The sequence below is a fragment of the Festucalex cinctus genome, chromosome 1, assembly GCF_051991245.1.
Source record: "Festucalex cinctus isolate MCC-2025b chromosome 1, RoL_Fcin_1.0, whole genome shotgun sequence".
NCBI classification, from domain to species: domain Eukaryota; kingdom Metazoa; phylum Chordata; class Actinopteri; order Syngnathiformes; family Syngnathidae; genus Festucalex; species Festucalex cinctus.
Genome location: NC_135411.1, coordinates 44,012,124 through 44,039,203, shown reverse-complemented (window position 1 = coordinate 44,039,203; position 27,080 = coordinate 44,012,124). Strand labels below are relative to the sequence as shown.

Below are 27,080 nucleotides of genomic sequence, written 5' to 3'. Positions count from 1 at the left end.
AAACCGAGGTTGCGAGGTTCCGAGTATTGGCAGGATTCTGATTCCATATAGTTTGTCAACATTCCGGGAGGATTAATGAAGGAACTCCAAGTCTCTAACTGCTGGACATTAGTGTAAACTTGGCGTTCAAATTAAGTTCCGAGCAGCCTTTCTGCGCTGGATGAGAGATGACGAACACATTTTCACCAAACTGGGAGGCAGCGTCGGGCAAGTACGCCACCGTATGTGAATAAATTGTGGACGCCTGGGCTCTCGAAAGCTGGCATCATTGCTAAACAGCCGCACGGCAACGAGACTGGCTTCGATAATGACGAGCGGGAACCTGCCATGTTTGAAGGAGAAATTGCTCAGCTCTTCAATTTGGATACAGAAGACGAGACGTTGATGGATTTGTGAATGAAGACTGATTAACGCGAGTACATTCATTGTGAATTTGTTGAACCAAAGTCACTGCTTTGCTCTTGCAACCTGCAAGCATATGGCAATAACGCAGGACACTTTTATCTAAAGCGCAACGTTAGCAAAACAACTCAAACAAAACAAACAAACAAAACCCTCTCAGTGCATAATTTGCGCTGGCTAAAAACTCCACATCCAATTTAAGGAAACACATCACAGCACATGCAGCGTGATACAACTCGAAAGAAAGCCGACAGGTAGGGAGACAGCCAGCAGTTCTACATTTCCTTCAGCCCAGCAATGCTAGCAGTTGCAGGTGTTGTCTGCTTGTCCATACTTAAGTTGCATTTATGAAATGTGATATATAAAGCTGCCTTGCTTGCCTACTTTTGACGACAACGTTTCCTAGCTTGGGGGGGGAAACTTCAGCTGTACCTAGCAACTTGATATAAATAAAGATGACTTGACTTGACTGAACAGTAAATGCAGTAAACAAAATCAGCATGTTAATGATAATGTGTTGGCATTGTGGAGAAGGTAAGAAATTTGAGACATATCCAGGTTAAAGCAAGGTACACTCACTTATTTTCACTCAACATGACGGGAGGGTACACCCTCACCCACTCCTGCTTTTTACGCAGGAAACGCCTCCTCTGGAAACTTTACAACCAGTGGTCTGATTCACACTGGTGGCTATAGAACTTCACGTTTCACATCATAAAGTATAGTTCTTACTCAAACAGTTACCTGTCCGACTGAAACGTAGCGACCAAAGCATCCGTCTTCAGACCTCTCTGCTGCTTTAGCGCACGCCATTGATGAAAAGACTCGCCCAAAATTACTTTGGCTTGGCTCCGCTCTTTTTGTCCTTGTCTCCTCCGTTCAGCAACCTCAAAAAGAGTCTTTCTTTTACGGCTCGGTGGTCCCGTATTATTCTCTGCCATTGTTGGTTAACTTTGAACACACACGTGAGGAGCTAGCTACAATAAGAAGAAGCTCCAATTGCGCTCGTAAACAGTGTTACGTTAGAGGCCTACGCAAACTACATACTCGGGGCACTTACACAGGTGTGATTGACAAGCCAGGAGCCAATCAATAACCATCCATCCATTTTCTTGACCGCTTATTCCTCACAAGGGTCGCGGGGGGTGCTGGCGCCTATCTCAGCTGGCTCTGGGCAGTAGGCGGGGGACACCCTGGACTGGTTGCCAGCCAATCGCAGGGCACACAGAGACAAACAACCATCCAATTTGGGACCATTTGGAGCGCCCAATTAACCTGCCATGCATGTCTTTGGAATGTGGGAGGAGACCGGAGTACCCGGAGAAGACCCACGCGGGCACGGGGAGAACATGCAAACTCCACCCAGGAAGGCCGGAGCCTGGACTTGAACCGGAGTCCTCAGAACTGGGAGGCGGACGTGCTAACCACTCGTACACCCTGCCGCCCCCAATCAATAACGAAACACTTAATTCTAATTCCCTTTAAAAAAAAATGATATATAATACATGACCGTACCTCAAGTATTGCCAAAGTTACAGCAAGTTTAGTGTTGGCATGAGGTTGAAATCGTTTATGAGGGAAAAACGGATTTAAAATTTTGGTCCTTAAATCAGCAACCACGACCTTAGGAAAAAAAAAAATATCGTCCCTAAATTTTCAGGAACTGTTAAAATATCACAGGAAAGGCAACTCCCATAGCAGATAAGGCCACCATCCGACATTTGAACCCTTTAAATGTTTAGGACGTTTGACCAGCTCTCAACATATGAAATCAGCCTAAACTTTGAAGAGCATGTTGAGCTTACAATTCATCTTCTGGGGCATCAGCCAAACGGTTATTTTATTGTTGCTCCTTTGTTTTATTATGTTTATATTTAATTATTTATATATTATGTTATATTATTTATATAGTATTTGTTATATTATGCTATATTATATATTATTAACTTACCCTTTTGCAGGTCACATTATGTACAGTATATACATATTTTTTCATGGGCTATATATAGGCAATGATAAACTGTGTTTGACTATTAAAATGTTTTGCACTGCTCTTGTATACATCGGTTCCATTTTTTTTTTTTTTTTTTTTAAAGACAAGCTAGAGAAATGTTGTCCTTATTTAAAATGGCATTTTAGTTATGCATCTGGTTATGAAGTGCATGTTACGTGACCACCCCCCAGTGTAGCAAACCAGCAGCACTAATGAAAAATGTGGTCCCTTTAGTTGCAATTTCACATGCAATATTGCGTTATGCACTGCATCATTTTGGGTGGCAAAGAAATGACAACCATTTTGACGTCTGCTCTTCATCTTTTATTTCATGATGAATATTCACATCACTGGTTGACAATCACAAAGAACATCTCTTTCATACCAAATATTCAGAATTGGAGGGGAAGATGAGCTCTAGCTAAAAAGATGGATATTTATAACAATCAGCAGTTGTCTTCCGCATGCTCTTGTTCTGGTGTTGTGCCCTCCACAATAACTGCACACACTATACAGTGGGCCCACTCAACAGCATTGAAAAGCAGTTGCTTGTGTTCTAAATGCGGATGTTGCACACACGTGCACTGAATGGACGTTCATAATTGCACATGAAAATTGTAGACTGTACTTATACTGTCCAAAAAAGGTGTACAGTAAATTTAAGTTTGCATTTTTCCCATTTGGAAATGTATTTGTAAGTGGGACAATGTAATCTAATTGCATGCAATAGGGATTCAAGATCAACGTTTCAGTGCTGAAAGGCTGACAAATCTTTGTAAGTGATGCATATCCACCAACACTGTCATTCGCAGATCATTTCAAAATGTATTCCAGGCAAGTATACATTTTTGGTGAATTGATTGATTGTACAAATTGGTCCAAAATAGTCAATTTTCATCATTATTTTTGAAAATCACAGCCACCATTTGTCAAATTGTATTGGCAGGTATGTCAGCATTTTCATTAAAACACAGTTTAATCAGGAGCAATACTAAAACATGCCAAAAGACCGGGATTGTTTGCACTCGGGAATGGGACGAACTGGAAGAAAGGGCTGGCCAGTGTGTGTCTTACTGTCAAGTACCAAATACTGCCAAAAGTAGACAGACCTTCTTATTTCAACTGATATATCACAACATCTTCAACTTAATTTTGATTCCACTTTCCAATTAACACAACACTTGCTGCCTTTTCAACAGGTCATTTAATTCAATTTTGATCCATCTTTCACAACATAACAGGAACATACCTCATACATGAATTCTAAAGCTTACATCTTTAAAACATTCTTGTAATATCAGATTGCCCAAACTGGGGCTAAAATTTAATAATAATACCATTAGAAGTTGCAACAGGTTTATGAACATAATTGTTCATCTGTCAACATCCACAACACCCTGTGGACTGGTATGATTTTCTTTTTGTTTTATAATTCAATAAATTAGATAAAAAGGTGGCACTATCTATATACAGGGGATGTGAAATCCTAGTGGGAAAGGTAGAATTCCAGTGATATAATTGGACACAAACACTCATGGACATGATCTAATTATTATTACCTATGGTGCAAGTTGCAGAGCTGCACATAACTCCATCCTCCATACACTGATTACTTTTGATTCCAAAAGTACAATCCTCATGTAAAACCAATATTATCCTCTTTGCAATATCACTCCTTCAAATTTAAGCCACAACCTTACTATACTATTCATTCATTAGCTACTGGTTTAGCATGTAGCATGTCAAATTTGCTTGTGTTTGGCAGTCTCCGGGGCGAGTCAACAACTTGTACTCTTGAACTGCAGCGCTGCAAGGCTCCCACTTTTCAGGTCTTGTGTGTTATGTGCATCTTAAAGCGTCACTGAAGACTGCCGAAAAATTACTGTGCCCTTTTTCTCAGAGACTTCATAGTTGGCTCTGGCCATGACCGGGAATAGGCCAGTCGACACTGTCAAAACGCCATATGAGGCTCATTTTGTTTTTTAAATATTATTTCCATGACCACTTCTGTTACTACTACTACTACTACTACTACCACTACCATCTGCAAGTATCCAACATTTCACCACTGGATGCTTATAATTACAATTAGGGGTGTCACCAAAGATTTGGGAGCCACGTGAAAAAATATCACATTATTCCCATTTCAGAGATTCATCATCAGATGAAAATGACTGAGCATACGTTATGCCCAAACTGTAGAAACAAATATATATATATATATATTTTAGAGGTTTAGGTGAGGGCACACTTTTGCGCTGCTTTTTAAAAGTAGCACAACACCAATGACCAACGGTTCACCAGAATCCACCAAACTGCCGAGAATTAAAGTGTATCCAAGATACAACTCAAAAGTCATGGTCACATACTCTACTCAAATCCAAGACATTAAAACTATTACAAGGTCAAACTGTCAGACACATGAACAACTTACTATTATTATCAAAGTGCTGTTATCCCTTTAGTCATTTTGTGAATTATATTTGAATGCGCAATTTCATTTCACGCATGATCAACATACAATATGTTACCTAGAGGCTTCTCATGGATATGATTTGGAGGGTACAGTACAATATCAAATAGGATTATAAGGTGCTTTTATTGTCTACTTATTCCTGTTATCATTAATTTAACTACCGAGACTAGTTGGTTCCCAAAAAGCACAGATGTACAGTACACTGCAGACATTACCCATATGTAGTACTGTTAAAGTTTCTATCACTTTAGAGCCTCAAGAAATGAACAAGACTGTGTTCAAAGTGACTTTTGGTGTTTGTTTCGAAGGGAGCTGTACAAAATGAATAGGATTTGAATCACATTTATTTGCCAGACACACAAATATAAATAGCTTGAGACACAGCTCTGCTTTCCGAGACAGCGTTAAGGTTTCAGAGCCAGACTATCAGTGTTCCAGAGGCTAAGCAGCGCTCGACAAGATGGATGAGGCGGCAACACTTCACACATCTGACATCTACGGCCACAGATTGCTCACCAAACCTTCACTGTTTAGCTAACTAAAGGTAAAGGCCCTTCGCCAAGTCGATGGTGGGCTGAACCTGTATCACACAAGACATTCTGTCTGTAAATTGGTACGTCACAGTGCAAAAAGCGAAAATGTTGTTCATGGAGCCAACTCTTTAAGTTCAGCAAAAATAATGCTCATCACAATTTGGGTTCATTCGCTGAATGTCCGTCAATAATCTTACTGAGAACAAAACACAGGTTAATTTCTATTTCTATAAAAGTAAAAACAAACAAAACAAAAAGTCATTTTTAAAAAGAACCTCTATTATTACTGAATGGATCCCATCTACAGTACATGCAGATCAATGCTATAATACAGCTACATTGATGGCCTTCATATTTGCAGTCCAGTGTTTTTTTTAATTTTTTTTATTTATTTTTTTAAGGAGTGATAAACACAATCATATTTAATTACTATAATGATGGTGATTGCTGTGTTTTAGTGTGCTACACAAACAACACCAAAGATGTGAAGTATAACAAGCTGATCAAAATGTTAAAAAGAAAAAAGCGTCTTAAAAAACTACCATCTTCCGTGTATTTATACTACAAATCCAAGCTAAAGCAAAACAAGAGACAGACATTTCACCTGTATTGTTAATCTGTCTTTCCATTCTTTGCATCAGCATCTTTCAGAGTGGTTTAACCAGAACACGACACTTTGGCTGAAACATGTCTCTCATCCTGCTAAAGGCCACCAATGAGTATGCATGTGTATGCAATTGGAAGCGTCACCAGTTGGGATCACCGTATTGCTCTAATTGATGTCCAATGAAGGACTGGAAGTGGAACTAGATGAATCAATGGCTGAGTGAGGTAGGCTCATGGTGAACCTGACAAGAATTTCAAATTAAGTCGTTATGGTTGTGCATCGTGGGTATTTCCGTGCACACTGAGCAATGCGGCCAAAGGCGACTGAAATGGACCATCGCAAAAAAAATTACAGTTGGAGTACATCTACTGACGTGTTGCACACAGAAAAACTGCAAGCCTGTATCAGTTTTTTTTTCAAACGTAGCGTGATTGTGAAAGGTAGTGGATAACCACAAGCAAGTGAGAACAAAGAAGAGGGAATATTTTGATAGGCTGTTGGTAAAGATCGATTGCCTCATTTATTGACTGCACTACACAAACTCTCTACGATAGTGCTGCCACTATTGACTATTTTTAGAAACGATTAATGTATCAATTATTCAATCAATTAATCAGATTCATTTTGATTTTGCATTAAAGTGAATTAAGTTTATTAACCAGTGATTAGTGTTTATTTTATATTCGAACAGTGATTTAAAAAAGAAAAAAAAGAAAAAAAGGACTTATGGTGTACTATGATACTGGTTCGGTCATTGTTTTTTTCCAAAGTTAAAACAGATATTTGCAATTGTCTTATGTTGATTAAACACAGAAGCTAATCAGTCTTTCTTGAAGGACTAGAGAATTCAGTGAACAATTATTGTTGATATATTAATTTGATAATCAACTACTTGTCGGTTAATCGATTATTTATTTATTTATTTATTTATTATTTACAGTTCTACCCTTTGCTTCCTAGCCACAGTACATAAGGAATTATTAATATAGTTGAGTATTATTGTAAAATACAATAAATGTACTTTTTGGACTGTGTTGGTACGGCTCAACGGATCTTGCTTGCGCTTCAATTCCGAAAACATGTTTGCGAAAGCTTGTGCATTATAGCTTGGCTGTTACATCCACGACGGCGATCAGTTTTTCAATGGCGGCAAAACCAGTGGCTGATGGTTGGCCACTCATGAAAACTAGTTGCAGAACCCCGTACACTGCGCAACAATTCAGTCGGTTTTGGCTACAGTGCTCGGTGATGCTGGCCAAAGAGATTGAGAATGAAAACATCATCTCTGCAGGTCTAAAGAATTAAGCTATGACAATCAGCTTTGCCCTAAATAATTTCATCTAGTCCACCAGATTTAGATTAGCTCCCTCATCCCAAAAATGCATGAACGTGAATTAAACTACCGGTAAACATTCCTGCCATGCCGCACAGGTCTTGTGCTAAAACCATGTGATCAGACACTTTAGTCAGTAGAATGTCAGAATATACTGTACACGATCCAGCAGTTTAGTTGGGCTGACACATTCACCAAACACAAAATAGCCTACAGTAAGGCTGGTCTATCAATAGACAATTATCACATACTGTTCAGCCTAACGAATATTAATGTTCTCATGTCACAATTTAGATGCAATTTTAAAAGGTGCAGCAGCAAGCAGTTTACAAATCAAATGCAGATAAATTAGGGCAACATAGTAATTAAATACAGACGTTCAAAGCTGATACCTGTTCCGATATAACCCAAGGCATTATGAGCAAAGGCGTTATGAATAATGACTCTCATATTGCTTTATTATAACCTTCTGACTTATTTCATTTTCCCTCCAAACCTGTTCAATCATCATCCACTTTCTTTTCACTATCTCTTACTACATGATACCAATGTGTAACTGCAGATATAAGGGATTCAATAGAGACAATGCCAAGCAAGCTCTAGTTACCTACAATGACACAACAGTGCAGCGCTGTAGTTACCATAGATTTACAAATCATTCATTGTTGGCTAAAAGGATAGGTGTGTCCATTTAAAGCAGACGGGAATTATTTGCTATTGAGCTGAATTCATAAGTAGGCTTCAGCTGCTGAGGAAGGCGTGGAGCTGGATTATGAATAGACGTGAAGACTGGTGAGTAAATTACAAAAGTAGGTGATGTCACTTTATGGTGTCCAACTAAAATTATTTCTATGGAAGCATTGGGGTGTACAGTGATGGGATTTTAGATTTGCGCGTACGTCCTATGCCAGTGCTCATGAGGAGTACTATGAGACACAAGTTTCACAGACAAACAACAAGTGCTCTTCTTTATGGTGGGGAGAGCCAAAGGTCAACCCACTGGCATCGAAGGTCAGGGTTGGTGCACTGGCAGGCAGTGGAGCCCAGAGGAACACGACGAGGCGGACGTTCAGTTTGGTGCTGCAGGAGGCGATATTGGAGGGCGGGGTCAAAGGGGAGTGACCGGGGAAGGTTGGTTGGTCAGCCGGCGAGCGCTTGGCGTACCCCACCAAATCTCTTGTGCTGAGATTCAATCTGGGAGAGGGAGGGAACCACGTTAAAAGTTGTATTGCTCAGTCCACACCTTTTCACAAATACCGTTATTAACTCATTTGCTCCCAAAAACGTATAAATACGTTCTATTTTAAATGTTTTATGGGTCCCAAAGACATATTTATGTTTTTATGTTTTTTTTAATGCTACAGAAGGTTCTGAACTGCAGAGAACATGTGAGGCAATGGTAGTAATTTAAAAAAAACAAAAAAACGGCCAGCAGGTGGCAGCAGAGTATAAGAGATCAACCAGGGCCATGTTGAAAACAAGCTGATTTCCCCACAGTTCTAAGCAGATTTGTGAATAATGGTGAAACTTAGCTATATTCTAATGCTAAATACTGCAAAACGGAAAGAGATAGAAATATACTCTTTTCCTGATGAAAGAAGAGACTACTCTTTCTTTTGGTAGGTTCCATGTTTTTATAGCAATAGAACACAATATTCTGTGGGCCTTGCAAAATCAGTCAAAATCCAGTAAAACAGCCGGGAGTGAAGGGGGTTGCGAGTGAATGAGTTAACTTTATTATTTAATGCAATGTTGTACAGTCAGCTCTTCTTACTACAGTCTTACTACTAATCAGTGGAATTTTGATTTTCTGGAGGGTAAGCTGTGGAGAAAAAAACTTGACATGGTCGGAAAAAAATGACTTCAATTTTGGAATCAGCATGCCAATTCTACTTTTAATCAGCATAAATAAATCAACAGAATTTTTTTTTAATTGCTCAGTATAATCAAAGTTGGACAAGGCGATAGCCAGGAAAAATGACATCTTGTAAACCCTTTATGGCCAGATGTATAAATTAATGACTATAAATATTCTTCTGCACATAACACTATCAATGTGTGTTGACACCTACTTTTCTCAGCAAGGCGCCTGTCAATACTAAGTCCGTCTCCTCCAAAAGGAGTAGGCGTGTTCTCCTTAACCCCATTTTCCTTTGCTCCACCTCCCGGTGCTGTCGTTGCCTTGGCAACACCTGCTGGGCCTGCGCTTGGAGTGCTGTTTGGGGGTGATGGTGTCTTTTCCTCTGCTCTCTCCTCCTGTTGCAAGATAAACACACGCATGCATACGAGGCAAAGACACAGATGCACACATACAATTTATCACTAATTATGCCGCTACCCCATCTAGTGGCGATGACTTGCAAGAGCACAATGAGTCAGCCGACGCATCCATCCATTTTCAAATCTATTCTAGAAACAAGCCTTTGACAACCATTCACGCTCACACCTCGTGACAGTTTGGTTTTCAATGAACCTAAAATCATTTGGAATGTGCGCGTGATTCGAACGCCACACACGAGCCCAGACTGAACACTCCCAACATGAATTGCGACTAAATTATTATATTAAAATTCCACCTTGTGTCCGTTCGTCTGTCCCACGTTGTCCAGTGAGCCAATCTTAGACTTTGCCTTAATGTTCATCTTGTGAGACTCAATCTTGACGTCGCCACCACCTGCAGTAAACGTGTTAATAAGAGATCAGCTAAAAGAAAAGCCCGGTTCGATTGGTTGGAGAACAACCTGGCTTGTGCTTGATGTTGTCCTTGGAGCCACATTTGGATGTGACCTTGCTCACATCGACCTTCTTGTTGAGGATCTGCACCTAAGGAGCAGAGATTCCAAAAGATGACATTCGATTACTGCAAATACCCACACTGATCAAGCCGCCATCCATGATGTTGCACATCTGGCCCACTTATAGAGATGATTAAAAAAAAAAAAAAAGACCTCTTCCTGAGTGTGGGAAACGACACTCACCCTCTATGTTGTCAACTGCATTCATAAACAATGGCAAGCTAATTATTTCAAATCATTATTACTATAGCAATGAAAATGATGTTGATACTTTGGTATTGAAATATAACCTGCTCTATATGGCATGAATGCATACGTAAATAGAACACTTGAGTGCTATATGACTATACTAACCACAGAAGTATAAAGGCGTTGACTCATAATGTTCACGTTATATGGAAGGTAAATTAGATTTTATTTATTTTTTGCAGTCTTTTGGGGAAGCACATTTGAAGTAAATAGTGCAATAACAACAAAAATAAAAATGAAACACGCTCAAATCTTTCCAGTAAATCTCATACAACTCTTCCTTCAGAATTACTTGATCCCAAAACGTTGTGGTAAGAAAACAAATAAATTGAGGTCGGAAAATGAAGCGGTCTAGTCAAACCCCTACATCGATGTGTAGTTGTTGGTTGTATTTTATTTTCTCTGACTTGCTATTAGATATGCATTTTGTAAATGTGGGGTTGTACTCCCGTCTTCATGTTTTGGCTGAAAGTCTCGGAAAACTGCTCAATGACAAAAGTATTAAAGAAGTTTATTGCCGCTATGACCTTATTGTTTTATCGAGACAGATACAAAACATGCATATAATTATTTCAATTAATAAAGAATGACTTCTTCTTTTAAGATCCCATTCAGACAAGTTCACCCTAAAATTATTTTTCAACAAGATCAAGATTGGTCGTAAACTAGCTGTGATGGCACAAATCATGCTTTAGAAAACATGCAGTAGAGTTAAGGCACATATTAACTCTAAAGATGATGAATGTTAAACTTTCACATTCATCACAAGAGCACAGTAAAGCAACGACGACACAAAAACATACCTTTAAAAGTGGTGGGGGGGTTTAAAACAGCAGTGTGAAGCTTACTAACGTCTACATGATAAAATATGCACACAGCCATGTAGCATTACATATCCAACTGCTGTTTTTTTTCCTTTCTTTTTTTTTTTCCCCAGAAAGCAATGTAGGCTTTTCGTGGCTGCTACAGAATAAAACAAGCTTCCTAATACACCACAAATTTGGAATTTGCTGAAATAATGAAATTGAAGTCTCATGCCAAACCAGTCTACTCTGATCAGCAGCAGCGTTACTTACATTGCCACCTCCAGGGACATGTTTGATATTGTCCTTGGAGCCACAGCGTGACGTGACATGGCTGAAGTCCAGCTTTTTGTGCACTATCTGAACCTAAAGACAGTCAGGGAGACACATAGGCAAGCAAGAAAAGGATAGGTATAAGATAGAGGTGTTGAGAAAGGAAGAATACAGACAGAAATAGAAAGCGAAAGAGAGATGAGAGCAGCAGAAAAGAGCAGATCAGCTGGCAGCTTTAAGTTCACAGGAAACTTGCACCGTTATGGAAGTGTTTCTGTCATCCAATTCAAAAGCTTCCTCTTAAATTAGCTCAGTGTTGCAACATCAGGTAAATGTTGCTGATGCATGAGGCTGTACTTTTTGCAAACACCACCAGGCAGTTTTAAATAGAATCGAAGCAAATTCAATTCCAGTTCCAAAAATGAATGCTGAATATGAGAAGGTGACTGACTGACTTGGTAACAAAGCGCTTCCATTGACAGCATAAGATAAAGCGAGTAAAGGACAGGTGAGACAGAGCACATGCAACACAGTACTGTACTACACAAAACATTCAGGACGAGTTGTGGCAACACATGCCATTCTACACAGAAAACTAAATGTTGTACCTGTCACCAGGTTTGAGCAAAAACTACTAGGATGTTTGATTAAGGATGGTAAACACACACAAAAGAACATCGATGTACACTTCAGTGGCCAGGTCAAGGTCAAGCCACCATCAAGTTTGAAATTTATGAATATGAATATTTAAGACTACAGCAAATCTTGTGAAGCTTCAGTCTAACTCAGCCAATCACTATTGTATGTTTTCATTTTTCAAGAACAAGAATACATAGCAGACTTCAGATTTCCATTCAATAGCAGTGCCTCTCAACTACGTATGTAAGCATTATGCAGTATTGCAGCAAACGAAAAAAGTGAGAAGTCCTGGAAGTGTTGCTAACTGCGACATTTAGCACTAGCCGCTAGCACCCTAGCCACTACCAAACATTTGAGTGGTGTTACATTACACACTAGGTTAAAGCTGCTCAATGTAGAAATTTGCCCCAAAATAATTTTACAATAGCCTTTTTATTTGACCATTTACAACCCAAGCATCTTCTAATTAATCGATGAACACCCTAGCTGTTCACAATGGCTAGGCTATACTCATGCTAGCTTCTGGCCAATAATTTTCAAAGTGGTTTCGTGTTTGAATTTGTGCTCATTGTGTACATGAAGAAGGCAGTGTGCAGTTTTAATGTATTAATATTAGCGGCAAAATTGGTTTTATTCTTGTCTTCCTGTTAGTAATGTTGGCAATGTACTGTTAGCCAAGGAGTACACAGTTTAACACTGCCTTTATGTCTGGTTCCATTTTACTTTAGTCAATTGTTTCTCATGCGACACGCAACAAAAAGTGAAATACACTCTGGATACTAATTTGCAGTAAATGTTTCCTGCTCACAGCAAGTGAATAAACCTCCCAAATTTAGTTTTTCTTTCCACAGATTGCACGTTACAGGTGTTTATGTGGTAACATTTGATTAAATGAGGTCAAACTACAGAAAACAGGCTTTGACTGCGTGTGCGTGTGTGTGCGTGTGTGTGCGCGCGTGCACTCATCTCTTCCGATTTTGACTTGGTATCCTTTCAGTCAACACGCTGACAGTCAATAACAATATCATTTGGGAACAATAAAAGTCACGGGTGAAGCAAGACAAATGTATCAAAATGTATGTCTGTCTTCCATCTTGAAATAAATCATGCACACAACATGAAAGGAAGAGTGGAATGTATGTAATTCAGTATTTTGCAGATAAGACACACACACTCATTCTGTATAAGTGAGCAACAGAACAGAGTGAAATGAGCTGGACAATTAATTTTGCAGCCAATCAAGCAGCACTGAATGTAATCAGCTACTCCACTGGATGTTTGGGTATCCATCGGGATGCAGATGGTAAATGCCATCCATCCATTTTTTATAGCACATGATCTCATAAGGGTCGCAAGTGAGTTAGAAGCTATCCCAGGAGACGTGAGACAGGGAACACCCTGGACTGGTCACTAACCAATCACAGGGCACTTATAGATTAGACATACAGCCTCTATGCACAATTTAGAGTCTTCAACACAAATTATGTGTGCTGCCTGCCCAAGTTCCAACATTGCCACAGAAAGGCAAAAACAACGCCTCGGACAGTAAGAATACAGTAGTTCTCCTGGATTGTCGACTGTGCCACAATGTTATGGAGAGCCGTCTTTTTTTTTTTTTTTTTTTAACTCTAACCAAACCTCTCGTGCATGGTGTGACTTCCTGCAATCCCTCCATTCACAATAGATATACTTACTTATCTCTACAGCCGCACAGCAGGCAGGCATGAAATGCCTTCTCCCATTCTCTCTCCATCTTTTTCTCCAGGATGAAAATGGAATGCTGACGCGAGTGGCGTGGCAACAGCAAAGAATGACTCACACACTCACACGTGCATACACAAGACTGTCACACCTTTCTCTCTAAAGCTCTAAAATTCCAGATACATTATAATATCAGTGCCTTACAGGTAATGCAGGATAGTTGGTGTAAAAATTCTATAAATACTGATCCAAAATAGCATCATGCGTAACAGCTGATCGCCATCACTGAAGTCTAATATCATGTGGTCATCTGCACACCTGAATCGAGCTCACAAGTGTGGATAGTTTTCAGTGTTGTCTGTTTACAATTTACCATTAACGTAGCTCCGTGTACTTGCGTGCGATTAGTGGCATGGGGCTGCCTGTTTCACCCACGCATTTACTTTACAGCTGGCTCAATTCCCACATTTAAATGAAAATCTCTCTCAGCTACTCCAACATCCCTAAGTGATATTTGAGAGAGCTGGAATAGAACTGAGTAATACAGTCATAAATTTGCAGGGCCGCCTTCTGTTATGTCCATTTCATCTGCTTGTAATGTATTTCCGGGCAGGTTCTCTTTTTGATACCCATCTTTAGTTATAAGGGCCACTCATAAACAATCAAATCAACCAGCCATACTTAAAAATGACATGGTGACATAATCACCCAATTTACTGCCCCACAGCAAGCCTATTTTTTTTTTTTTTTTTTTTACAGATTCATGGATAGATGGAAGGATTAGATAAAGGCCCCAATGCACGGGGCGTGGCCTCACACTAGTGCTTGTAAAGGCATAAAATGTTGTGATCTATATGTGATTCTGTTGGCTCTCATTTTAAGCTGCCTCTTACATCTCCCCAAGGGGCTGCTGGGCACATTACATAGTAAAATCTTGATTAATGTGCATTGCCCCTTTTCAAATTAAATAAATAAATAAATAATTCTGTATTGTTTCGTCTAGTACAGTGCTCATATTTAATGTTGTTAGATACATTATTGTTTAGTGATGTTATGAAAGATGATGCTTCTACATCCTCATGGGGATCTATACAATATGTACTTACAGTTTACTGTAGTTAGTTACATCTAAAACTTTAGGCTCAAATGTCCAACACCTTTACCCTGTAAAATTCCAGTTGTTCCCAATGAAAGGGATAGTTTGTCAAATTTTTTAATTTTTCAATGTTCATACATTTTAAAAGCCTACTATTAATTTCAATACCTATAATATGCAAAAAATATGTTCACATTATATTACATAGTGCCTGCCACACCTTACAGGAGGCTGATTTGTGTCACTGCCATTTTTCTCCTTTAGAACTTTAGGAATGTAGTAATTGGTGACAGGCTTGCCAAGTGTGGACTGTCTGAGGCACCATAGAGCACAGGCTTCAAAATGCACATGCTTTGAACTTAGGTCATTGCATTTTATTAATTCACCACTAGATGGCAAAAATGTCGACACACTGTCACTTTAAAACAACAGGCAGAATATATTCTAGTTTGGGACATGGGTTAAAGTTATTATAAGAGCTAGGCTTGTTAAAAAAAAAAAGAAAAAAAGTGGAGTAAATTATGGAAAAAGATGGCTCAATGAAGAAGAAAACTGTAGTTTGGTACTGAACACTTTCTGAACTATGAAACATGAGTGTGATGGGAATGGAGATGAAACTGAATTGAAAGTGTGGATTTTAATATTGATGAATCCATGAACTGTTATGTTAAATACGGCATATACGCCGGCGCTGCAGCACAAAGGAGATGATCTTTGAGCTAATTCCAGAGGTAGTCCGAACACATTGGGAGGGAAATGACTCTTTGCAAGGAAATGTTCCGTTTCAGCCTGATATAAATGCAAATTGCAAATAGTTTGAATGTGCAGCTAGTGAATTAAAGTGTTTTTTTTTCTTTACTAGATGCCAAACGATTCAGGAATTTTAAACAAAATGTTTGCATTAGCATTGTTAACTGTGTTACATAGTTCGCCTCATGTCTTTAATGCATTTGTAACTAATGTCTTCAGTTACTGTCATATATTATCCTTAAAAGAAATACTACTACTACTACTACTACTAATAATAATAATAATAATAATAATAACAATAATAATAATAATAATAATAATAATAATACTAATACTAATAATAATAATAATAATAATAATAATAATAATAATAATAATAATAATGAATGATGTGACCATTAGGGTGTATTTGGGATGGTTATAATAACTGATTGGTTGATTGTTGAATTCTGTGGACTTCTGAAATGACTTTTCATTAATTGCTTCTTGGCCGCAAAGAGCAGTTGATTTGGTATCGACTGCTTTGTGGCCTGAAGAGCATCCTGATGTCACTTTAGGCTAATCCTGATGACCATCTAGCTCTTACAGACCTCCTCGATATTCTACTGCTGTTATTGAGGTGATGGAAACAGAAGTTCAAGAACATTCAGGATGTATATATTTTTAGCCTTCCTCAACCTTACTGCATCTTTCATTGGCCACAGGGCACAATGGTGTACGACATGTAGTCAATGCAAAGAGGAGAAGGACGTTAATAGTTGTGTGTAGAAGTGAATATGTGGATGGCGGTGACTCACTCTGGCCTTGGAAGGATTGGATGGGTCTGTTGTCTTGTTGTTCTGTATGGAAGAAACCTGGGGAGACACCCACCCCCTGGTCAATAAAACTTTGAAAATCTTGCTCTTTGTACTTTTACTGTATGTAGGATCATTAGCTTCATTACGAAACATTGTCCTTGCAGTTTTGCAGCATTTAGCTGAAAGGTGAGCAGAGTGTACAGCAGCATACACGTCAGAATTCATCTGGTCATTTGTGTCAATACTGTCACATAATCATTAAGTGAGCCTGTTCCATGAACAGTCATTTCATGCTCATGCAATAATGCCACCTCCACCATATTTCTCAAAAGCTGAATTGATGCAAATAGACTCTTCTTGGCCATTGAAGACAGTTCACATTTAATTCAAAAAGGCTTCTTAACTCTTTTACAGCCAAAAACGTTTAATTACGTATGCTAAAATCACAATGAATGCCGCCAAACACTTTAATTGACGTTGACTACGTTTTTTTTTTCTTTCTTTTTTTTCAATGGGCAGTACAACGTCTTGTGGTGCGCTCCTTCTGTGAATGGAGTGTAAAAATAAAATAAACTAGAGCTGCGAGCAGCTATAAAGGGCCCTCGCAACCCGGGCCACGTTGGGGTACTTGCACGTCGGGGTACTGGCACGTTGGGGTACTGTCAAATAGGACAAGGACCATCTAAAATGTTTTTGACAAGCCTTGTGTGTGCAAAGTTTAATCAAAACGCAAAATATGGTGCGCAATTCCCAAAATAAATTCAAAATGGCGGACTTCCTTTTAGGTTTAGCATACGGCTACAGAATACTTTTTGTAGGTCTTAAGCTAATAGGTATGCCTCCCAGTTTTCACAAATCTAGGTCAAGTCATCTTTAGTTGTGTATCGCTTGAATCATACAATTGGAAATGCTCCATAAAAATGCATAGAGGGCGCTATTGAGCACAACGTTGGGTTACTTGCACGTCAGGGTACTGGCACGTTGGTGTACTGTTACATGGAACAAGGACCATTTAAAATGTTAGTTTTTTCCATGCCTTGTCTGTGCAAAGTTTAATGAAAAAGGCCAAAAATGATGTATAATTCCCAAAATAAAATCAAAATAGCGGACTTCCTCTTTGGTTTGGCAAATGGCTACATAATACTTTTTTGTAGGTCTAGCATAATCATACAATCGGAAATGCTTCATAAAAATGTCTAGAGGGCGCTATTTATTGCACATTGCACAATAAATCTCTGAAAATTCATGTTCATGACAAGTCTGATGTGTTTGCAAAGTTTCATGAGTTTTCATGTGTATAAAAAAAAAAAAGCAGCACTTGACAAACAATGCATTGCTATGGCAACAGCGTGTTACAAAATAAAAAACTTTCGATTACTTTGCATCTTAAACATCTTAAGATGAAACACACCAAGTTTGAAGACAGTCGGATACATTTTGTAGGAGGGGTTCGTTAAAATATGACCCCTGAAAAAGGCCACAAAAAATGGCAACAAATCCCATCATAAATCAAAATGGCAGACTTCCTCTTTGGTTTAGCACATGGTTCCAAGAGACTTTTTTGTACATCATGGGCTCTTATGTATGCCTGCAAATTATCATAGCGCTAGGTGAAACGTACAACCGGGAATGCTTCTTTAAAGAGGAGTTTTTTAGCTCAAAATGTGATGCCCGGCCCCTGGGGGACTTCCTGTTAGGTTAAGCACATGGCACCAAGAGACTTTTTTGTACATCCTGGACTGTTACATATGTCTACAATTTTTCGTCGCTCTAGCTGTTTCGTACAACTGGGAATGTTTCATTAATAAGATTTTTTTTCCTTTGCAAAAAGTGCATGCCACGACAACAGCGTGTGACGAAATAAAAAACTTTCAATCACTTTTCATTTTCAACATCTTAAGATGAATCACACCAAGTTTGAAGATGATCGGATAAACTCTGTAGGAGGAGTTTGTTAAAATATGACCCCTATGAAATGGCCCAAAAAAATGGCAACACATTCCAAAGTAAATCAAAATGGCGGACGTCCTGTTAGGTTTAGCATATGGTTCAAAAAGAGTTTTTTGTACCTCGAGGGGTGTTATATACCTCTACAAATGTTGGTAACTCTATGTGAAACGTACAGCCGGGTATGCTTTGTTAAAGAGGAGTTTTTTTTAGCTCAAAATGTGATGCCCGGCCCCTGGGGGACTTCCTGTTGGGTTTAGCACAGGGCACCAAGAGACTTTTTTTGTACATCTTGGGCTGTTATATATGTCTACAAATTTTCGTAGCTCTAGCTGCTTCGTACAAATGGGAATGCTTCTTTAAGGATATTTTTTTTCCTTTGCAAACAGTGCATGCCATGACAACAGCGTGCGACGAAATACAAAGCTTTCAATAACTTTTCATCTTCAACATCTTAAGATGAATCACACCAAGTTTGAAGATGATCGGATAAACACTGTAGGAGGAGTTCGTTAAAATACGACCCCAATGAAATGGCCAAAAAAATGGCAACACATTCCAAAGTAAATCAAAATGGTGGACTTCCTGTTAGGTTTAGCATATGGTTCTAAAAGAGTTTTTTGTAGGTCATAGCCTGTTACATATGTGTACCAATTTTCGTAGCTCTAGATTAAACGTACAACCGGCAATGCTTCGTGAAGTAAGAATTTTTAAACTCTAAATTTGATGCGCCTCCGCCGTCATATAGTATATCAAAAACTTTTCATTTTTCACAATGATGTTGTCCCAGGTGTTGAGATGGTACTTCCCAAGTTTGAAGTCAATCGGGTTAACCGTGTAGGAGAAGCGGGCAAAAGTATGACCCCTGTAAATGTGCAAAAATTGGCAAAAATTGGACATTTAAATACTCATACCTCACTTTCTGTCTATTTTAGGGTACACACTTCAAAGAGGTTTTTGTTCATTGGGATGTGCTACAGGTACCACACAATTTTCATAGCCGTCGGACAATCGTAGCGGGACAGGGATCCGTTAAACCTATGTAGGTGGCGCTACAGAGCCATTTTTCTGTTATCATGTATGGCGACTTTAAAATATCAAATTTTTCGCCAAGCCCGATCTGCGTGTAAAGTTTGGTGAGTTTTCGTTCATGTTTAGTGCCTCAAAAATGTGGTTGTTTGCGGAAAAGAATAATAACAAAGAAAAAGAAGAAGAAGAAGAATAATAACTAGAGCTGCGAGCAGCTATAAAGGGCCCTCGCAGCCCGGGCCACATTGGGGTACTTGCACGTTGGGGTACTCGCACATTGGGGTACTGCCACATTTGGAGCAAAATTTCTTTGAACATGGCATGATAAACCTTTACATGTGAGTTCTTTTTGCCAGGTGTGATGTGTGTGACAAGCTCAATGTGTTTTGGTGATTGTCAAGATCTGCAAAAATCAGCGGCCTTTTTTATTTTTAGGGAATGAGTTGACCTGATTAGTATTTTTTGCAAAAGTATATATACCCGTCGTCGCTCGTACTCATTGCACGATGTTGCTCTTATTGTCCATAGAGGCTATCAAAAATAAATAAACAAAATAAAAAAGTACATATGTTTGGATCGGTCTGATACCAGTGAACATCTTGAGTAGTGGAAAAAGTAAAAGAATATTCATAAATGACTTCGTTATTACACTTACGAGTTCACAAATTTTGTTCAAAATACTGTAAGTGGGATTGTTTTTGTTTTTTGTTTTTTATGCCTCAAGGACTAGGTGCTTTTAATGTCCATAGAGGCTATCAAAAATAAATAAAAAAGTACATATGTTTGGATAAGTCTGATGCCAGTGAACATTTTGAGTGGTGGAAAATAAAAGAATATTCATAAATGACTTACTTATCACACTAAGAATGAGTTTACATTTTTTGTACAAAATACCGTATGTGGGGTATTGTTTTTTTATGCTTCAAGAGCTAGGTGGCGCTGTATTTATAACTAAATTTTGTCATAGAGATACCTTCCCGCCTTGATTATAAGCATACATGTCAAGTTTGGGATTTTTTTGGAGCATGCACCGGGGAGTTATTAAGCATATCCTTTTTCATTGCGAAACGTGTTTACAATTTTTGTAAAAATACCGTAAGTGGGGTATATTTTTTTCACGCCTCAAGGGCTAGGTGGCGCTGCATATATAACTGAATTTTGTCATAGAGACACCTTCAGGCCTTGACTATAAACATACATGTCAAGTTTGGGATTTTTTGGAGCATGTACCGGGGAGTTATTAAGCATATCGTTTTTCAGTGCGAAACACAAAATTTGATGCCCCGCCCTCATCATATAGTATTTCCAAAAGTCAAGATTTTTCCGCCTGTCGTTGGCTCAGGTCTTGACATGGTCCAGGTCAAGTCTGAAGTCAGTCGGATGAAACGTGTAGGAGAAGTGGGCAAAAGTATGCCCCCTGTAAATGTGCAAAAATCGTCAAAAATGGGACATTCAAAAATTCATAGCTCACTTCCTGTTCAATTTAGCATATGGGTCCAAGAGACTTTTTTGTAGGTCTTGGGCTCCCTCATACACCTAAAAATTTTCGTAGATCTTGCTTAAACGTACAACCGGGGCTGCTTCGTTAAAAAATTCTAGGGGGCGCTATTGAGTCATTTTTGTAAAAATAGCACAATCAACAATAAAATATTGTTCATTTTACCAGGCCAGATGTGTGTGCCAAGTTTCATGAGTTTCTGCGCATGTTTAGACCCTCAAAACTGGCGTTGTTTTCTTGGCGAACAGCGCTTAGCCACGCCCACAGCAATTCGCGAAAACTCACAAACTTCGTGTTGTGACATCATGAAGACCGAAACCCTCATCTGAGCAAATATGAGGTAGGTTCAGTTAACGTGTTTGGAGAAAAACGTAGAAGAAAATTCATAAGAAAAAAAAATTGCCACTAGGTGGCGCTATCAGTTAGATGAAATATAAGTTTGTAGATGTCTTCAGGGCTGGACTCTCATCAAATGTGTGAAATTTTGAGAAGATAGGATCATCTCGGTCAAGTTAATGCAGCTTTTATTGTCACGAAAAATCTTCAGACTTTGCGGCACCGTAGCGGCCACGCCCTTTGGCGAAAGGATACAATATTCGTTGTGGGGCATGATCAACATCTTAAGGCTTTTCTGACCAATTTTCAACTGGATCCCTTCAACGAGCTCAGCACAGTAGCTAAAAACGTAATGTATGACATTTATTGTTACCACTAGGTGGCGCTATATGTATAACTGAATTTTATCATATAGATGTTTTCAGGCCGTGACTATTACGTTGCCTGAGAAGTTTGCGATTTTTTGGAGCTTGAACATGGGAGTTATTAAGCATTTGCTCTTTCTGGACAAATGAAATTTTAAAGGCAATATTTGATGCCCCGCCCCCGTCATATAGTATTTCGAAAAGGCAAGATTTTTTGCCCAGTTGTTCTCTCAGGTCTTGAGATGATAAATGCCAAGTTTGAAGTCAATTGGATGAAAAATGTTTGCAAAGGGGGAAAAAGCATGACCACAGTGAATGTGCCAAAATAGGCCAAAATTGGACATTAAAAAATTCATAGCTCACTTCCTGTACATTTTAGCTACATGGTCCCAATAGACTTTTTTGTGCGTCTCGGGGTGCTACACGTGCCTGCCAATTTTCGTTGCTCTAGCTCAAACGTGCCGGGCTTGTTGTTTTTTTTTCTATGCTAGGGGGCGCTATAGAGTCGCGTTGTTATGACGACTTCATATTATCAAATTTTTCGCCGGGCCTGAGGAGTGTGCAAAGTTTGGTGAGTTTTCGTGAATGTTTAGGTACCCAAAATCGTGATCGTTTACGGAAAAGAAGAAGAAGAAGAAGAAGAAGAAGAAGAACTAGAGCTGCGAGCAGCTATAAAGGGCCCTCGCAACCCGGGCCACGTTGGGGTACTTGCACGTCGGGGTACTGGCACGTTGGGGTACTGTCAAATCGGACAAGGACCATCTAAAATGTTTTTGACAAGCTTTGTGAGTGCAAAAGGCCAAAGATGGTGTGCAATTCCCAAAATAAATTCAAAATGGCGGACTTCCTTTTAGGTTTAGCATACGGCTACAGAATACTTTTTGTAGGTCTTAAGGTAATAGGTATGCCTCCCAGTTTTCACAAATCTAGGTCAAGTCATCTTTAGTTGTGTATCGCTTGAATCATACAATTGGAAATGCTCCATAAAAATGCATAAAGGGCGCTATTGAGCACAACGTTGGGTTACTTGCACGTCAGGGTACTGGCACGTTGGGGTACTGTTACATGGAACAAGGACCATTTAAAATGTTAGTTTTTTCCATGCCTTGTCTGTGCAAAGTTTAATGAAAGAGGCCAAAAATGATGTATAATTCCCAAAATAAAATCAAAATAGCGGACTTCCTCTTTGGTTTGGCAAATGTCTACATAATACTTTTTTGTAGGTATTAGGCTTATAGGGGTCTGTCCTAATTTTCGCAAATCTAGCAGAATCATACAATCGGAAATACTTCATAAAAATGTCTAGAGGGCGCTATTTATTGCAAATTGCACAATAAATCTCTAAAAATTCATGTTCATGACAAGTCTGATGTGTTTGCAAAGTTTCATGAGTTTTCACACATGTATAGATAAAAAAAACAAAGCAGCACTTTACTTGGCAAACAATGCATCGCTATAGCAGCAGCGTGCGACAAAATAAAAAACTTTCGATAACTTTGCATCTTAAACATCTTAAGATGAAACACACCAAGTTTGAAGACGGTCGGATGAACTTTGTACGAGGAGTTCGTTAAAATATGACCCCTGAAAAAGGCCACAAAAAATGGCAACAAATCCCATCGTAAATCAAAATGGCAGACTTCCTGTTTTGTTTAGCACATGGTTCCAAGAGACTTTTTTGTACATCGTGGGCTCTTATGTATGCCTGCAAATTATCATCGCGCTAGGTGAAACGTACAACCGGGAATGCTTCGTTAAAGAGGAGTTTTCTAGCTCAAAATGTGATGCCCGGCCCCTGGGGGACTTCCTGTTGGGTTTAGCACATGGCACCAAGAGACTTTTTTGTACATTGTGGGCTGTTACATATGTCTACAAATTTTTGTAGCTCTAGCTACTTCGTACAACTGGGAATGCTTCATTAAGAAGGATTTTTTTCCTTTGCAAAAAGTGCATGCCACGACAACAGCGTGCGACGAAATAAAGAGCTTTCAATAACTTTTCATCCTCAACATCTTAAGATGAGTCACACCAAGTTTGAAGATGATCGGATAAACTCTGTAGGAGGAGTTCGTTAAAATATGACCCCTATGAAATGGCCCAAAAAATGGCAACACATTCCAAAGTAAATCAAAATGGCGGACGTCCTGTTAGGTTTAGCACATGGTTCAAAAAGAGTTTTTTGTACCTCGAGGGCTGTTATATACCTCTACAAATTTTGGTAACTCTAGGTGAAACATACAGCCGGGTATGCTTTGTTAAAGAGGAGTTTTTTAGCTCAAAATGTGATGCCCGGCCCCTGGGGGACTTCCTGTTGGGTTTAGCACAGGGCACCAAGAGACTTTTTTGTACATCTTGGGCTGTTACATATGTCAACAAATTTTCGTAGCTCTCGCTGCTTCGTACAAATGGGAATGCTTCTTTAAGGATATTTTTTTTCCTTTGCAAACAGTGCATGCCATGACAACAGCGTGCGACGAAATACAAAGCTTTCAATAACTTTTCATCTTCAACATCTTAAGATGAATCACACCAAGTTTGAAGATGATCGGATAAACACTGTAGGAGGAGTTCGTTAAAATAAGACCCCAATGAAATGGCCAAAAAAATGGCAACACGTTCCAAAATAAATCAAAATGGTGGACTTCCTGTGAGGTTTAGCATATGGTTCAAAAAGAGTTTTTTGTAGGTCATAGCCTGTTACATATGTGTACCAATTTTCATAGCTCCAGATTAAACGTACAACCGGCAATGCTTCGTGAAGTAAGAATTTTTAAACTCTAAATTTGATGCGTCGCCGCCATCATATAGTATATCAAAAACTTTAGATTTTTTACAATGATGTTGTCCCAGGTGTTGAGATGGTCCATCCCAAGTTTGAAGTCAATCGGGTTAACCGTGTAGGAGAAGCGGGCAAAAGTATGACCCCTGTAAATGTGCAAAACTGGGCCAAAATTGGACATTCAGATGATCATACCTCACTTTCTGTCTATTTTAGGGTACACACATCAAAGAGGTTTTTGTTCATCTGGATGTGCTACGGGTGCCACACAATTTTCGTCGCCATAGGACAATCGTAGCGGGACAGGGATCCGTTTAACCTATGTAGGTGGCGCTATGGAGCCATTTTTCTGTTATCATGTATGGCGACTTTAAAATATCAAATTTTTCGCCAGGCCTGATGTGCGTGTAAAGTTTGGTGAGTTTTCGTTCACGTTTAGCGTCTCAAAAATGCGATTGTTTGCGGAGAATAATAATAATAATAATAATAATAATAATAACTAGAGCTGCGAGCAGCTATAAAGGGCCCTCGCAACCCGGGCCACGTTGGGGTATTTGCACGTCGGGGTACTGGCATGTTGGGGTACTGTCAAATAGGAAACCATCTAAATTGTAAACGTTTTTGCCATGCTTTGTGTTTTTAAAGTTTCATGGAAAGGCCAAAAACGATGCACAATTAACAAAATAAAATCAAAATGGATTGGCACATGGCTATATAGAATACTTTTTGAATATATTCGGCATGCCTGCCAATATTCACACATCTAGCTGAATAATATAATCGGAAAGACTTCATAAAAATGTCTAGAGGGCGCTATTGAGCCATTTATTACAAATAGCACAACAAATCTCTAAATAAAATATTCATGTTCTAGACAGGTCTGGTGCGTGTGCAAAGTTTTGTGAGTTTTCACCCATATTTAGACTCTCAAAAAAGCATTTTTCTTCACAAACAATGCATGGCTACAGCAAAGGCGTGTGACAAAATAAAAAAATTCAATAACTTTTCATCTTAAATATCTTAAGATGAAACACGCCAAAGAATGAAGACGATCTGATAAGTTCTGTTGAAAATATGACCCCTATAAAAGGCCCCAAAAAATGGCTACAAATACCAAAGTAAATCAAAATGGCAGACTTCCTTTTTGATTCAGCATATGGCTTTAGAAACCTTTTTGTAAGTCTTAGGCTGATAGGTATCCCAATTTTTACAAATCTAGCTGAATCATAAAACACAAAACATTTGCAAAAGCTTCATAAAAATGTCTAGAGGGCGCTATTGAACCATTTATTGCAAATTGAATAAGAAATCTCTAAAATATTCATGCTGATGACAAGCCTGATGTGTGTGTAAAGTTTCATGAGTTTTTGCACATGTTTAGACCAAAAAAAAAAAGTAACATTTTACTTGGCAAACAATGCATCGCCATGACAACGGCGTGCGACAAAATAAATAACTTTCGATAACTTTGCATCTTAAACATCTTAAGATGAAGCACACCAAGTTTAAAGACAGTCGGATAAATTTTGTAGGAGGAGTTCGTTAAAATATGACCCCTAAAAAAGGCCACAAAAAATGGCTACAAATCCCAACGTAAATCAAAATGGTGGACTTCCTGATTGGTTTAGCATATTGCTCCAAGAGACTTTTTTTGTACATCCTGAGCTCTTATGTTTGCCTGCAAATTATCATAGCTTTAGGTGTTTAATCAAAATGCAAAATATGGTGTGCAATTCCCATGCATTGCTATGGCAACAGCGTGTGACAAAATAAAAAACTTTCGATTACTTTGCATCTTAAACATCTTAAGATGAAACATACCAAGTTTGAAGACAGTCGGATAAATTTTGTAGGAGGGGTTTGTTAAAATATGACCCCTGAAAAAGGCCACAAAAAATGGCAACAAATCCCATCATAAATCAAAATGGCGGACTTCCTGTTTGGTTTAGCCCATGGTTCCAAGAGACTTTTTTGTACATCGTGGGCTCTTATGTATGCCTGCAAATTATCATAGCGCTAGGTGAAACGTACAACCGGGAATGCTTAGTTAAAGAGGAGTTTTTTAGCTCAAAATGTGATGCCCGGCCCCTGGGGGACTTCCTGTTGCGTTTAGCACATGGCACCAAGAGACATTTTTGTAGATCCTGGGCTGTTACATATGTCTACAATTTTTCGTCACTCTAGCTGCTTCGTACAACTGGGAATGCTTCATTAAGAAGGATTTTTTTCCTTTGCAAAAAGTGCATGCCACGATAACAGCATGTGACGAAATAAAAAACTTTCAATAACTTTTCATTTTCAACATCTTAAGATGAATCACACCAAGTTTGAAGATGATCGGATAAACTCTGTAGGAGGAGTTTGTTAAAATATGACCCCTATGAAATGGCCAAAAAAAATGGCAACACATTCCAAAGTAAATCAAAATGGCGGACGTCCTGTTAGGTTTAGCATATGGTTCAAAAAGAGTTTTTTGTAAATCGAGGGCTGTTATATACCTCTACAAATTTTGGTAACTCTAGGTGAAACGTACAGCCGGGTATGCTTTGTTAAAGAGGAGTTTTTTTTAGCTCAAAATGTGATGCCCGGCCCCTGGGGGACTTCCTGTTGGGTTTAGCACAGGGCACCAGGAGACTTTTTTGTACATCTTGGGCTGTTACATATGTCTACAAATTTTCG

General features: G+C 38.9%; 1 protein-coding gene across 5 annotated transcripts in view; it reads right to left on the bottom strand.

Moving 5' to 3' along the window:
- Nucleotides 1–2,704: 2,704 nt before the first annotated feature.
- The window catches only part of LOC144030407 (uncharacterized), a 107,274-nt gene continuing 82,898 nt past the window's right edge, over nucleotides 2,705–27,080 (bottom strand). For 3 of the 5 annotated variants that reach the window (XM_077536717.1, XM_077536684.1, XM_077536694.1), the window contains 6 exons: nucleotides 16,448–16,504; nucleotides 11,465–11,557; nucleotides 10,086–10,167; nucleotides 9,921–10,018; nucleotides 9,417–9,600; nucleotides 2,705–8,538 (listed from right to left, as the gene is read on the bottom strand). In XM_077536717.1, the coding sequence (XP_077392843.1) occupies nucleotides 8,534–8,538; nucleotides 9,417–9,600; nucleotides 9,921–10,018; nucleotides 10,086–10,167; nucleotides 11,465–11,557; nucleotides 16,448–16,504 (519 nt within the window). In that variant the 3' untranslated portion in view covers nucleotides 2,705–8,533. The remainder of the gene's footprint in view (nucleotides 8,539–9,416; nucleotides 9,601–9,920; nucleotides 10,019–10,085; nucleotides 10,168–11,464; nucleotides 11,558–16,447; nucleotides 16,505–27,080) is intronic. The other 2 variants (XM_077536699.1, XM_077536708.1) reach the window with 2 other exon arrangements.